This window comes from Copadichromis virginalis, linkage group LG17 (genome assembly GCF_057382275.1).
Source record: "Copadichromis virginalis isolate Kocher_CV1m ecotype Utaka linkage group LG17, C_Virginalis_male_GT1.1, whole genome shotgun sequence".
NCBI classification, from domain to species: Eukaryota; Metazoa; Chordata; class Actinopteri; order Cichliformes; family Cichlidae; genus Copadichromis; species Copadichromis virginalis.
In genome coordinates, this window is record NC_140634.1 from 29,075,944 (window position 1) to 29,089,997 (window position 14,054).

The 14,054-nt window shown below is 43.8% G+C and overlaps 1 protein-coding gene across 1 annotated transcript; it reads left to right on the top strand.

Annotated features, from left to right (window-relative positions):
* Nucleotides 1-12,056: 12,056 nt before the first annotated feature.
* On the top strand, nucleotides 12,057-13,851 carry LOC146689649 (uncharacterized). Its single transcript, XM_085437392.1, has 5 exons — nucleotides 12,057-12,475; nucleotides 13,020-13,081; nucleotides 13,158-13,220; nucleotides 13,305-13,364; nucleotides 13,447-13,851. Exons 1-5 carry the CDS (start codon nucleotides 12,283-12,285, stop codon nucleotides 13,672-13,674), a joined length of 606 nt encoding a protein of 201 aa, XP_085293518.1. The 5' UTR covers nucleotides 12,057-12,282; the 3' UTR covers nucleotides 13,675-13,851.
* The last annotated feature ends 203 nt before the right edge of the window (nucleotides 13,852-14,054 follow it).

Here is a 14,054-nt window from a genome sequence, read left to right on the forward strand (position 1 = left end):
ATTTATATGTCACCTTTCTACTCTAAATGACAACTTAAAGTGCTTTCCCCCTTTTCATCTATTCATACAAACACATTGATACGCCATTTTATTCTAAATACCCTGTCTAATATTCACACACTCATTTGGCGTGCAATATATAACCCTGATAGACAGCCCACTCTACCCCTTGAGCCACAGACCCAGGCTTCACAGAATCTTATGCAACAGTTTAGATTATGATGGGATTTCAGACTGGACTGTCAAAGCCTGAAAGGCCCCAGACAAGAACCACAAACAAAAACATAAAATCAGACAAGAAGTAAAATATACATATCTAAAAATATTACCACAAAGGTTATTTGTACTGAGAGAGCCTTCGTGGTCCTTTTAATGTCATAAGAAGTGCTTAGACTGAAAGATAAAGTGTAATGTGCTGTGAAGAACACCATGCAGGTGGAGCTGATCAATTCTCAAATATGAAATGGGAACGTGGGAGCATGCATGGAGGAAGCAGTGAGAGTTGTCTGGTGGACACTCATAAAAAAAACACTGTGGAATTCCCATGAGATTGATTTTTCTTTGGTTGCAACAGAGCAACACTTATGAAGTAACACGATGCTTCATCAGCAAGATGGAAATTCAATAAAATCCACACCAACTACTTTCCTCCTAACTTCTAGAGGTGTGTCTTTACATTGCACCATAAGACCTAGGTTTGTGTTTACTTATCATCAAACCAACAACACAAGGTAAAATGTTATCTTACAGTCACACTAGGCCCTAGTGCAACTTAAGATAACATTTGACTGGGGGAAAAAATGATTATAAATTGCACTTGCTGTTGTGTTGCCTTGGAAATTGTTGCTGTGATGACAGAGACCAGATCTGCGACCATTAGGACCCCACAGCAGCTTTATGGATTCAGCCTGCTATAAGTTTAAGGTTAAATGGGGTCAAACTGGCAATTATGTGCAATCTGGTTGCGATAATACATTAATTAACTGTGACGAACAGAAGAAAATTGCAAATCTGTTGCAAATATGTTGCTTTCTATATACATGCATATTCCTCTTAAAATGAAATTCACATTATCTACTTCCATTCAGACTCCAGCTAGAATCTCATAGTCTTGAAACTCTAGTTCAGAAATTCTTTAACATCTAGCAATGTACTTGTTGCAGAATGACAATTTACCTGCAAAATGACATACCGTTCACCAACCAGAATACGACTAGTTGCCAACTAGTTTGCAACCAGTTGAGGCAAGTCCCCTATTTCAAAGAGATTCATTGCAGCTATTGGTGCAAACGGACTCAGATTGATTGCAATGTGTTGGCAACCTGCCTGCATCATAAATTACCCAGCAACAGAGATTACAGACCCTCCAAATAGGATTGTGATTGGTTTTACTACTACTGATTTTATCTATTGTTCTGATTTTATCTGTTTTGATTTTATATACTGTTTTGTTTGTTTGTTAATTAGTTTGTTTGTTTGCTTGTTTTATTCAATTTTAAATCATGCTTTTTATTTGTTTTTGTTTCTAATGTCTCTGTAAAGCACTTTGAATCATCTTGTTGTTGAATTGTGCTATACAAATAAACTTGCCTTGCCTTGGAGATAGATTGCCTCCCACCAAGCAAACTGTGGAATTACCTTGCAACTAAAAGTCATCACTACTACTTTCAAATAGTTGCCAAAGCAGAAAGGTTCTGTGCAATCTACAACTGCTGATTTCTCCTGTTCATAAGGAGGTTGTTGACCTATTTTAAGTGTGATTGAGCCATTAGGAAACTCTTTGTCCATCTAACATATGCTGGCAATATTCATATGGTAAAGCTTCAATTATATTTCACTGCAGACAGAGACACAGACACCGGGAGACTAGAGACCAGACAGATGAGCAGTCTTTATGTTATACTTCTTTGAAGTCCACCACCTGGGTTGCATGTGTAGTTGTTTGATTGTAATGTAAATTACAGTGCTGTTTTGTTATTTACACATCTGGTTGATCGCCTGCTTTTGAGGCTATTGTTGACTGTATTTGGGGCTTTAGCCTTTCATTCAACAGTATTGTTGTATGTAATTATGTATGTAATTCTTAATAAGCAAGATCTGCTTTTTATTTTAAAACAGACTTGCTGAGAGCAGACCAACGTCCCAGCAAACTTGTAAGCTTTGGTTAGTTTTGTCAAGAGCTGATAAAACCTGCTACTAACGATGGTAATTTAAGCTTTCAAAGAAACAGGAAACAGCTTCTGTTCACCTCTGTGAACTCACTGCTTCAGATTTTACTATAACATTTTATTGGTAATTATTACATGCAACCTTTCTCTTACTTTTCTGCGTGGGACAAAAAATCTGCAATGTTGCGTGGAAATCAGGGGCGGTATGTCTGGATTGGCAGACTGTTTTGGTGGTTACCATCTTTAAGAAGGGGGAATGGAAAGTGTGTTCCAACTATAGGGGGATCACACTCCTCAGCCTCCCTAGGAAAGTCTATGCCAGGGTGCTGGAAAGGAGAGTCTGTCCATTAGTCGAACCTTAGATACCTCATCCTGGTTGTATCTGCATGATGTCATTCCAGTGTCAGATGCACAGATCAAGTGGAAATGAAAAGGAAATTCTAGTGGGTGGAACATTAATGAGGATGAACAGATGGGCACAAAACCAAAACATTAAGTAGTTTGAAAGGGCTTTAGAAGAGGAATCAATGTGTTCGCCTGATTGCCATCCACACACAAAGAAGCCCAGTTGTTCATAGACATCCTGAGTTCATGAGGCAATGACCAAACCAAACATCCAGAATAGAGGAGCTGTTCTTGTAACACAATAAAGGCTCTTATTGAATTTTCGCTGCCCCTGGAGTGACTCTTAAACCAAAACGTATTTCATGGAGAAGTCTGCCATCTAGTGGTAGTTACACTTCATTTACCATTCGACAGCCTGTCAACTATTAAAACAAACAACAGAATTAGAATGAAAACAACGGAATTAACATGAAAACGACGGAATTTTAATGAAAACAACAGAATTTGAGAACAAACAATGGAATTTGAATAGAAACAATGGAAATAGAATGAAAAGAACAGAATTAGAATGAAAAGAACAGAATTAGAATGAAAAGAACAGAATTTGATCAAAAACTAAAGAATTTGAATGAAAACAACGGAATTAAAATGAAAACGATGGAATTTGAATGAAAACAACAGAATTTGAGAACAAACAATGGAATTAGAAAGTACAGAACAGAATTTGAGGACAAACAATGGAATTTGAATAAAAAAAGAGTAGAATTAGAATGAAAACAAAAGCATTTGAATGAAAACAAAAGCATTTGAATGAAAACAACGGAATTAGAATGTACAGAACAGAATTTGAATCAAAACAACGGAATTTGAATAAACAGAGGTCCGTTCTTCGTACCTCGCTTACTACATCCAAGATCAAATGACACATCCAAGATCAAATCATCACGCCAACTTTGAGCTCGCTATTCCGCTTTTCCGAACACACCTGTTGTTGATGATTAGTACAGCTGGATGAAGTAATGTGAGATCACTGGGTGGCTTAAAAGGGGATACGCATCGACAGTAGAAACATTGATCAGCAACCCTTTGATTGGTCGGCGAAAATGTCGAAGGAGCGCGCTCAGTATTTTTCAGCAGCGGAGCAAGAACTCTTGATTGAGGGATTTCAGGAGTTTCAGAGTTTAATTAAAATGCAAGGGAACACTGCAAAGGCTGCAAAAGCAAGGAGAGAGGGCTGGCAGAAAGTTGCTGACAAATTAAACTCGTAAGTAATGTAATAATAATGGATTGGATTTATATAGTGCTTTTCAAGGCACCCAAAGCGCTTTACAATGCCACTATTCAGTCACTCTCACATTCACACACTGGTGGAGGTAAGCTACGGTTGTAGCCACAGCTGCCCTGGGGCAGACTGACAGAAGCCAGGCTGCCATATCGCGCCATCGGCCCCTCTGGCCAACACCAGTAGGCGGTAGGGTAAATTTATTATATTATATTACATTATATCATATTATATTATATTACATTATATCCTCTTTCACATTAGAGCCACAACAGGACCCACTAGAACATGGGAACAAGTAAAAGTGAAATATAAGAATATTCTACAGAATGGTAATATTTATCACTTATATTGCTTTTAGTCTCTTGAAAAGAGACCCTGAAATAATCTGTTTGTTTGTTTGTTTATAACAGCAACCAAGAAAAGGGCAGAGCAAAAAAAGACAGGTGGTGGTCCTGCACCCCCTCGTCAACAAGTTGGTTAAGTAAATAATACCCTCACGGGAAAATCGACATCTCTCTATGAGCACACTGTCGCGCTGAGCTAAAGGATCCTGTCTATCCCGCAATATACGCTGAATTCTGAGGACTCTCCTTATCAATCTTGCACCTTCCGCAATGGGTTGCTCGCGTATACGGACAGGACATGGCTGCGACAGACTTCCCAAATCCACCTTTGCTTTTATAACCGTGGTCTCTCATCTTGATTACACGAAGTAATTTACTATTACGGTACTACTCTGAAATATGAATTACATCTGAAATAATCAAATGCATGAAATAGAATGATTAATAGTACATTTCCCTTTTTTTAGGAAATGACCTGTATGTATCTGTATGAAATCAATGAAAGGATCAAGTACTGCATTATCTTTAGTTACATTGATAATATTTATTTATGGAAAAACAGTGGTAAAATATCGCTGTTGCTTTCATATACATGAAGCGGACATACCCGAGTGGCCGCGATCTAATCCTGTTTACATAAAGTAAGCCTGCTCCCGAGCAGGTTTACGCTTACGGATCTGTTGCTATGACAGCAAGTCCCTGATGAGCTTCGGGGAACCGAACGATCCAAGATCACGCGAAATCGTCAACAATCAAATCCAGCTAACTTACTTAGCGAGGTACGAAGAACGGACCCCCGAACAGAATTTGAATGAAAACAATGGTGGTTTAAAACAAACAACAGAATTAGAATGAAAACAACGGAATTAACATGAAAACGACGGAATTTGAATGAAAACAATGGAAGTTTAAAACAAACAACAGAATTAGAATGAAAACAACGGAAATTGAATGAAAACAACGGAATTTGAATGAAAACAACGGAATTAGAATGAACAGAACAGAATTTAAATCAAAACAATGGAATTCCAATGAAAAGAACAGAATTTGAATGAAAACAATGGAAGTTTAAAACAAACAACAGAATTAGAATGAAAACAACGGAATTAACATAAAAACGACGGAATTTTAATGAAAACAACAGAATTTGAGAATAAACAATGGAATTTGAATAAAAAGAGTAGAATTAGAATGAAAACAAAAGCATTTGAATGAAAACAACGGAATTTGAATGAACAGAATTTGAATGAAAACAATGGAATTTGAATGAAAACAATGGAATTTGAATGAAAACAACGGAATTAGAAGGAAAACAATGGAATTAGAATGAAAACAACAGAATTAGAATGAAAACAACGGAATTAGAATGTACAGGGCCCTATTTCAGGAAGCCGGTTTAGTGCAAACTCTGAGTAAGTATACCCTGAGTTAACAAAAACTCTGGTTTTTCGGTTTCACAAAGCGAGTTTAGATTAATTCTGAGTAAGTTACTATGACGACACACTCCGTGAAGCTAACCTGCCCCCTAGAATAGAATAGAATAGAATAGAATTCAACTTTATTGTCATTGCACATGCACAGGTACAGGGCAACGAAATGCAGTTTGCATCCATCCAGAAGTGCTTTAGTGATATAGATATATTACAATATATATTAGCAATAGTATAGATAGGAGTTCAGCACTTAACCAACTACAAACCTGGTAATACCACGTTGACTGAGGGTAACGCGGAGCTTGCAGAGGAGCTGAACCACTTCTTCGCACGCTTTGAGGTGAAGGGACCAGAGGCAGCAGCAGCAAAAACATCGGACAGCAGCAGCCCAAGCCTCATAGTGCAGGAATATGAGGTGAGGCGCACACTGAGGGCAGTGAACCCCAGGAAGGCCACCGGACCAGATGGGGTAACCGCAAAGGTCCTAAAAGAGTGTGCAGACCAGCTGGCAGGGGTCTTCACTAAGATCTTCAACACTTCACTGTCCCAGTCCTGCATCCCGCCGTGCCTAAAGTCAGCCACAATTGTCCCACTGCCAAAGCGTACTAACATTAGCAGCCTCAACGACTACCGACCAGTTGCTCTAACACCTGTTATAATGAAGTGCTTTGAGAAACTGGTCCGACGTCACATCATGTCCTGCCTGCCACCCACACTCGACCCGCTCCAGTTTGCATACAGAGCTAACAGATCAACTGAAGATGCCATTGCTACAACGCTCCACACCACCATCTCTCACCTGGAAGTGCAGGGCCGTTACGCCAGGCTGCTCTTTGTTGACTTTAGCTCTGCTTTCAATACGATACTCCCGGACAGACTAATAGATAAACTGCTGGAAATTGGACTTCCTTCCACCACCTGCCGCTGGATCAGAGACTTCCTCTCAGACCGTGTACAGAGAGTTAGAGTGGGGCCTCATCTTTCCTCAGCCCTCAGCCTCAACACCGGCTCTCCACAAGGCTGTGTACTGAGTCCCCTACTGTACACTCTGTACACACATGACTGTGTTAGTTCCCACCCAGACAACACAGTCATCAAGTTTGCAGATGATACCACTGTGGTGGGGCTCATCTCAGGGGGAGATGAGACTGCATACAGAGCTGAAGTTCAGAGGCTGTCAGATTGGTGTGCAGACAACAACCTGGACCTCAATACCACCAAAACAAAAGAACTGGTAGTTGACTTCAGAAGGAGGAAGTCCGAGCTGCAGCCTGTCAGCATCAACGGGGAGTGCGTGGAAAGGGTCTCCAGTTTCAAGTTTCTGGGTGTGCACATAGACACAGACCTCCAATGGAGCTCTAACACCTCTGCGGTCTTAAAGAAGGCCCAACAGCGTCTCCACTTTCTGAGAATCCTCAGAAAAATGGACCTGAAGAAGGAGCTGCTGACCGTCTTCTACCGCTGCTCCATTGAAAGTGTGCTGACATATTGCATCGGTGTGTGGTTCTCCAGCTGCACCACAGCACACAGAAAGGCACTCCAGAGGGTCATCAACATGGCCCAAAAAATCATTGGACATCCTCTTCCCTCCCTGAAGGACCTGTACAGCACTCGCTGTCTCAAGAGGGCACGCAGCATCCTACGGGACTGCACACACCCAGGACACCGGGTGTTTAAGCTGCTGCCGTCTGGCAGGAGGTTCAGGCTGCTGAGGTCCCGAACAAATAGACTCAAGGACAGCTTTTACAACAGGGCAATAGCCCTGATCAATGTAAATAGCTGACCTGACTGGATACCTCCCTGGACTTTTTAGGGGGAGGTAACAATGTTTAAAACGATAACAATAATATTTATATTTATAACAAGGTGCAATAATAATTAATGTGCAATAATAACAGTGTGCAATACACATACACTTATTCTTCTTTTTTATACTAAGTTAATATACTGTGTTGTGTTGTTTGTTACGTTGTGATGTGTCATATCGTGTCGTGTTGTGTTATACAGTGAGGCAAAAAAGTATTTAGTCAGCCACCGATTGTGCAAGTTCCCCCACTTAAAATGATGACAGAGGTCAGTAATTTGCACCAGAGGTACACTTCAACTGTGAGAGACAGAATGTGAAAAAAAAATCCATGAATTCACATGGTAGGATTTGTAAAGAATTTATTCATAAATCAGGGTGGAAAATAAGTATTTGGTCACCTCAAACAAGGAAAATCTCCGGCTCTCACAGACCTGTAACGTCTTCTGTAAGACACTTTTCTGTCCCCCACTCGTTACCTGTATGAATGGCACCTGTTTGAACTCATCATCTGTATAAAAGACACCTGTCCACAGCCTCAAACAGTCAGACTCCAAACTCCGCCATGGCCAAGACCAAAGAGCTTTCGAAGGACACCAGGACAAGTATTGTAGACCTGCACCAGACTGGGAAGAGTGAATCTACAATAGGCAAGCAGCTTGGTGTGAAAAAATCAACTGTGGGAGCAATCATCAGAAAATGGAAGACATACAAGACCACTGATAATCTCCCTCGATCTGGGGCTCCACGCAAAATGATCATGAGAACGGTGAGCAAAGATCCCAGAACCACACGGGGGGACCTGGTGAATGACCTGCAGAGAGCTGGGACCAAAGTAACAAAGGTCACCATCAGTAACACACTACAACGGCAGGGAATCACATCCCGCAGTGCCAGACGTGTTCCGCTGCTGAAGCCAGTGCATGTCCAAGCCCGTCTGAAGTTTGCCAGAGAGCACATGGATGATACAGCAGAGGATTGGGAGAATGTCATGTGGTCAGATGAAACCAAAGTAGAACTTTTTGGTATAAACTCAACTCGTCGTGTTTGGAGGAAGAAGAATACTGAGTTGCATCCCAAGAACACCATACCTACTGTGAAGCATGGGGGTGGAAACATCATGCTATGGGGCTGTTTTTCTGCCAAGGGGACAGGACGACTGATCCGTGTTAAGGACAGAATGAATGGGGCCATGTATCGTGAGATTTTGAGCCAAAACCTCCTTCCATCAGTGAGAACTTTGAAGATGAAACGAGGCTGGGTCTTCCAACATGACAATGGTCCAAAACACACCGCCCGGGCAACGAAGGAGTGGCTCCGTAAGAAGCATTTGAAAGTCCTGGAGTGGCCTAGCCAGTCTCCAGACCTCAACCCCATAGAAAATCTGTGGTGGGAGTTGAAAGTCCGTGTTGCTCGGCGACAGCCCCAAAACATCACTGCTCTCGAGAAGATCTGCATGGAGGAATGGGCCAAAATACCAGATACTGTGTGTGCAAACCTGGTAAAGACCTATAGTAAACGTTTGACCTCTGTTATTGCCAACAAAGGTTATGTTACAAAGTATTGAGTTGTATTTTTGTTATTGACCAAATACTTATTTTCCACCCTGATTTACGAATAAATTCTTTACAAATCCTACCATGTGGATTCATGGATTTTTTTTTCACATTCTGTCTCTCACAGTTGAAGTGTACCTCTGGTGCAAATTACTGACCTCTGTCATCATTTTAGGTGGGGGAACTTGCACAATCGGTGGCTGACTAAATATTTTTTTGCCCCACTGTATGTAGTGCCGACGTAGGACAGTTTTTCCAATTTCATTGTACTACTGTACTATGTATGACTGTGCAATGACAATAAAGAGTTATCTTATCTTATCTTATATGTAAGTATATTACAGAAATGGGTCTATTATGGTATGTTATAATGTACACGGTATGAAGTATGTTGTGAATATGCTATAACTATAAGTATGTACAGGCTGTAGTGAGTACAAGCTATGTACAGGCTATGAACAGGATATAAATATGAAAAACTATACAGAATATGAAATAAATAACTTTACAGAAATCTGAGATATACAGCTATACAGAAATGTGAACTATGGAAGTTGTAAACAGTTGTAGAATTAAAGATTATCGAATGTACAGAATGATTATTTACACAGAGCTATACAGTAGTGCAGTTAAGATAAGTGAGGGTGTAGATAGTTTCTACAGAGGCTATATAAAGTGCTAGTGGTTGTGAGTGGTGGTTCAGTCCATGTTATTATTGTGTGTTTGAGGGTACAGTTGTCCATTGTGGGTGTGTGTATGTTCAGTCCATGAGTTAACGTGGGTCAGATGTCAGGAGGCAGAGTTCAGGAGTCTGACAGCTGTGGGGAAGAAGCTGTTCCGGTACCTGGTGGTCTTAGTCCGGAGGCTCCTGTAGCGCCTCCCAGAGGGCAGGAGGGTGAAGAGTCCATGTGATGGGTGACTGGGGTCTTTGATGATTTTCCCAGCCCTTTTCAGACACCGCTTCCTGTAGATGTCTTTTATGGCAGGAAGTGGTGCTCCGGCGATGCGCTGGGCAGTTTTCACGACCCTCTGCAACGCCTTCCGGTCCGAGGCAGAGCAGTTCCCGTACCAGACTGTTATACAGTTGGTCAGGATGCTCTCGATGGTGCAACGATAGAAGTTCACCAGGATGTCTGAGGACAGGTGGTTCTTCCTCAGAGTCCTCAAGAAGAAGAGGCGCTGATGAGCCTTCTTGACCAGCTTGGAGCAGTTGGTCGTCCAGGTGAGATCCTCGGAGATGTGGACTCCCAGGAACTTGAAGCTGCTCACACGCTCCACAGCCGTCCCCTTAATGTGGATGGGTGGATGTGGGTCAGCATTCCTCCTGTAGTCCACGATGAGCTCCTTGGTCTTCTCGGTGTTAAGCAGCAGGTTGTTTCTGTCGCACCACTCAGCCAGACGATCCACTTCCTCCCTGTAGGCGGCCTCATCGTTGTCACTGATGAGGCCAATCACCGTGGTGTCATCTGCAAACTTAATGATGGTGTTGGAACCATCAGCAGGTCTGCAGTCGTGGGTGAAGAGGGAGTAGAGGAAAGGGCTCATCACACAGCCTTGTGGTACACCGGTGTTCATTGTGATGGTAGATGAGCAGTGGTTATCCAGCCGGACATGTTGGGGGCGGTTGGTCAGGAAGTCCAGTAACCATTTGCAGATGAGGGAACTGATGCCCAGGTCTGTCAGTTTCTTGATGAGTTGTGAGGGGTGGATTGTATTGAATGCTGAACTGAAGTCTATAAACAGCATTCTGGCGTAGGTGTTGTTGTTGTCCAGGTGTGAGAGGACAGAGTGCAGTGCGATGGAGACTGCATCCTCTGTGCTCCTGTTCTGGCGGTATGCGAATTGGTGGGGGTCCAGGGTGGGGGGGAGACAGGATTTGAAGTGTGCTAGGACCAGCTGCTCTAAGCACTTAGTGATGATGGGGGTGAGTGCTACTGGGCGGTAGTCATTGAGGCAAGATGGGTTGGAGTTTTTGGGTATCGGGACGATGGAGGTGGATTTGAAGCAGGCCGGTACCACAGCGTGGGCCAAGGACAGATTGAATATGTCTGTGAGCACTCCTGCAAGCTCCCCAGAACACGCTCTGAGAACACGCCCGGGGATGCCATCGGGACCTGCAGCCTTGTGGACATTGATCCTGCTCAGCACCGCTCCTACATCGGTGGGGGAGAGAGTCAGAGGTTGGTGGTCTGGCGTCATGTCTGCTTTGGTTGTGGTTGTGGGGTTCCCTCGCTCAAAACGAACATAAAAGTTGTTGAGCTCGTTGAGGAAGGAGACATCAGAGGATGCGGGGGAGGGTTTGGTGGTCCTGTAGTCTGTAATGGTCTGGAGTCCTTGCCACATGCGTTGGGGGTTGGAGTTGGAGAAGTGTTCTTCTACCTTCTTTTTGTAATGGTGTTTGGCTTTTTTGATGCCCTTCTTTAGATTAGCCCTGGCTGTGCTGTAGGCGTGTGCATCTCCTGACCTAAAGGCGGTGTTGCGGGCCTTCAGGAGGAGACGAACATCCCGGTTCATCCAAGGCTTCTGGTTGGGGTACATGGTGATCCGTTTCTGGGTGGTGACACTGTCTGTGATTTCGGAGATGTAATCCAGTACAGATGAGGCGTACTGGTCCAGGGCCCTGTTTCAGGAAGCCGGTTTGGAAAACTCAGAGTGAAAAACGACACTCACGGTTGAGTAACCCCGAACTGTCCAACTCGGAATATTCCGTTCCAGAAAGGCTGATAACAATTAGTTCAATCAAGGCGGAGTTGCTTTAACCCCAAGTGAAGCGCGCGGACGAGGATACATAAAGCCCTGATAAGCGGAGCACAGATTAAGCGAGTCACCATGGAGACGGAGGGAAAGAAGGCGCGGGCGACGTATTTCACAGCGCTCGAGGCGGAAATTCTGATGGCAGCATATGCCGACAGCATGCACATCATGCAGAAAAAAAGCAACACAGCCGCAGCTGCAAAGGAAAGGGAGCATGCATGGCAAAACATAGCCGACAGAGTCAATGCGTGAGTGGTAATGTAAACATTGATCTAGGGATTCCCACCCATTTAACACGTTATTTCATTATATGTTACCCCATTTGTCCTGTGCTACATATTAATATGTGATGTGATGTGAGCGCAGGTGCAACCCAACAGGCCCCAAACGTACCTGGCAGCAAGTAAAAATGAAATACAAGAACATAGTCCAAACAGGTGAGGTGTAATTGTATCATGAGCCATAGTGCTTGGTCTGTGTGTCCTATGTAGATCAATTGCAGTTAGAGGCCACAGTAATTTCCCCTCTGTGAGCACTTATTGAAACTATCTGAGCACATTACAAGTACATACTTGCTTACTCTGTATGCTCAAATGTGTGCTGTCACAGCCAACAGAAAAAAAGCGGAGGCCCGGAAAACAGGTGGGGGTCCTCCACCACCACCACTCACAGAGGCTGAGCAGTTGGCCCTCAGCCAAAACAGTGGGCGCCCTGTGGCTGAAGGCATCTCTGCGGGGACATCCTCTGAGTCAATAACCCCGCAAGACACAAGTGCCTACATAAGGGGTAAATCCAAAACAATACATGGCGTGCACACATCCATTCTGCACAGTCACCATGACCAAAATGAACTATGTCGCAGTGCAGTTACTGTCCTACTGACAGAGAATGACAGTCATCAAACAGTTAGGTGAATAGACAACACTGAGACACTTGGGAACTGTTAACGTGCTGCACGGGTGAGGGCCCAGGGAGAGACTCACACACACCGAGCTGCAGTGGTACGTCTTTATTATGTGCATAGCGGTGTCCGTTAATTTTGCATACGTGTGTGTGTGTTAACCCCCCACAGGGTGAGCTCCCTGTTCCCAGAGACAGAGCGAGTAGTACATTCCGTACCCTCCCCAATGAGTGTAACATATACCTCAATGCAACATAGAGCTCATAAAGGCGTTCCCACCCTGACACCTACTGATTTTGCCTTCCCTCAGTGTCGGTTGTCTCCGAGAGCATACTGACAATGAGGTGTATGGTGATTGGTATGTCTGGTAATTGCCATTTGCGCCCACATAAGTCATGAGTGACCTGTATGAACCCCATATTCCCCCAGTTGACGGTGATGGTGTACTGCATCTGGTGCAGCCCCCTGTTGAGCCAGACCGACATGCAGTTGTGAGTACTCGTAATACTCCACAGACTACATGTGTCAACAGTGGAACAGCAATGTTGTTAAATGTCTCCACCACAGGCACATGATGACGACACAGTGACAGCTGCTACAGAGGAGGCCGCATCAGTGCCACACTATGAGGTATACAGTGTACAGTGGAAAATATAACAACTGACTACAATGTGGCACTATGATGACACCATGGACCTACTATGTCCCCGGCAGAGTGATGCTGCAAATGAGGAGGAAGAGGGTCCAGCCACTCCTACAACGAAGCTTTCCGCAGTGGGTTGTCCAGCACACATTCACAACCAACCTAAGTAGGCATGTACTATGGATGCCAATGCTATGTCCTTTGTTGCAATAGCTCCCTGTGAAGCAGCTGTATAGAACATATCTGGCCAGGAGGATAAGGAAGTGTGATATGGAAATGGTGCACCTCCAGCTGCAGATCCAGAAGGCGAAGCTGGAGATTGTACTGCTGGAACAACAGTTAAGGGTGGGTGGAGTGATCATAGATGGACGAATCATGTCAGTGTTCGTACAACATACTAATATTCGCATTTATTCATTGTGCACAGGACATACAGGGTGAGCAATAAAACAAGTTGACCACAGTATCTGTGTATTTGTCTCGTGACATGTTGGGTTGCCGGGTCACAGGAAATGGTTGTGGCATATGGTGTCTCTGACTGCTCGCCCATCCTGTACGTTCGTGGGTGGGTCAGGATGTTCATCATGTGGATCACTGCTGTCGTCTGGTTCAGCTGGACACTGTTCACCTCTAATCGTGGCAATGTTGTGTAGGATCACACATGCCACAATGATGTCACATGCCCTTTCTGGGGTGACTCTGAGTCCACGAAGGCACTGGAACCGGGCCTTGAGCATTCCGATGGTCATCTCAACTCTGGCCCGTGTCCTGCAATGGGCCAGATTATAACGCTGCTGTGGGCCCGGTTCAGGGTCAGGGTA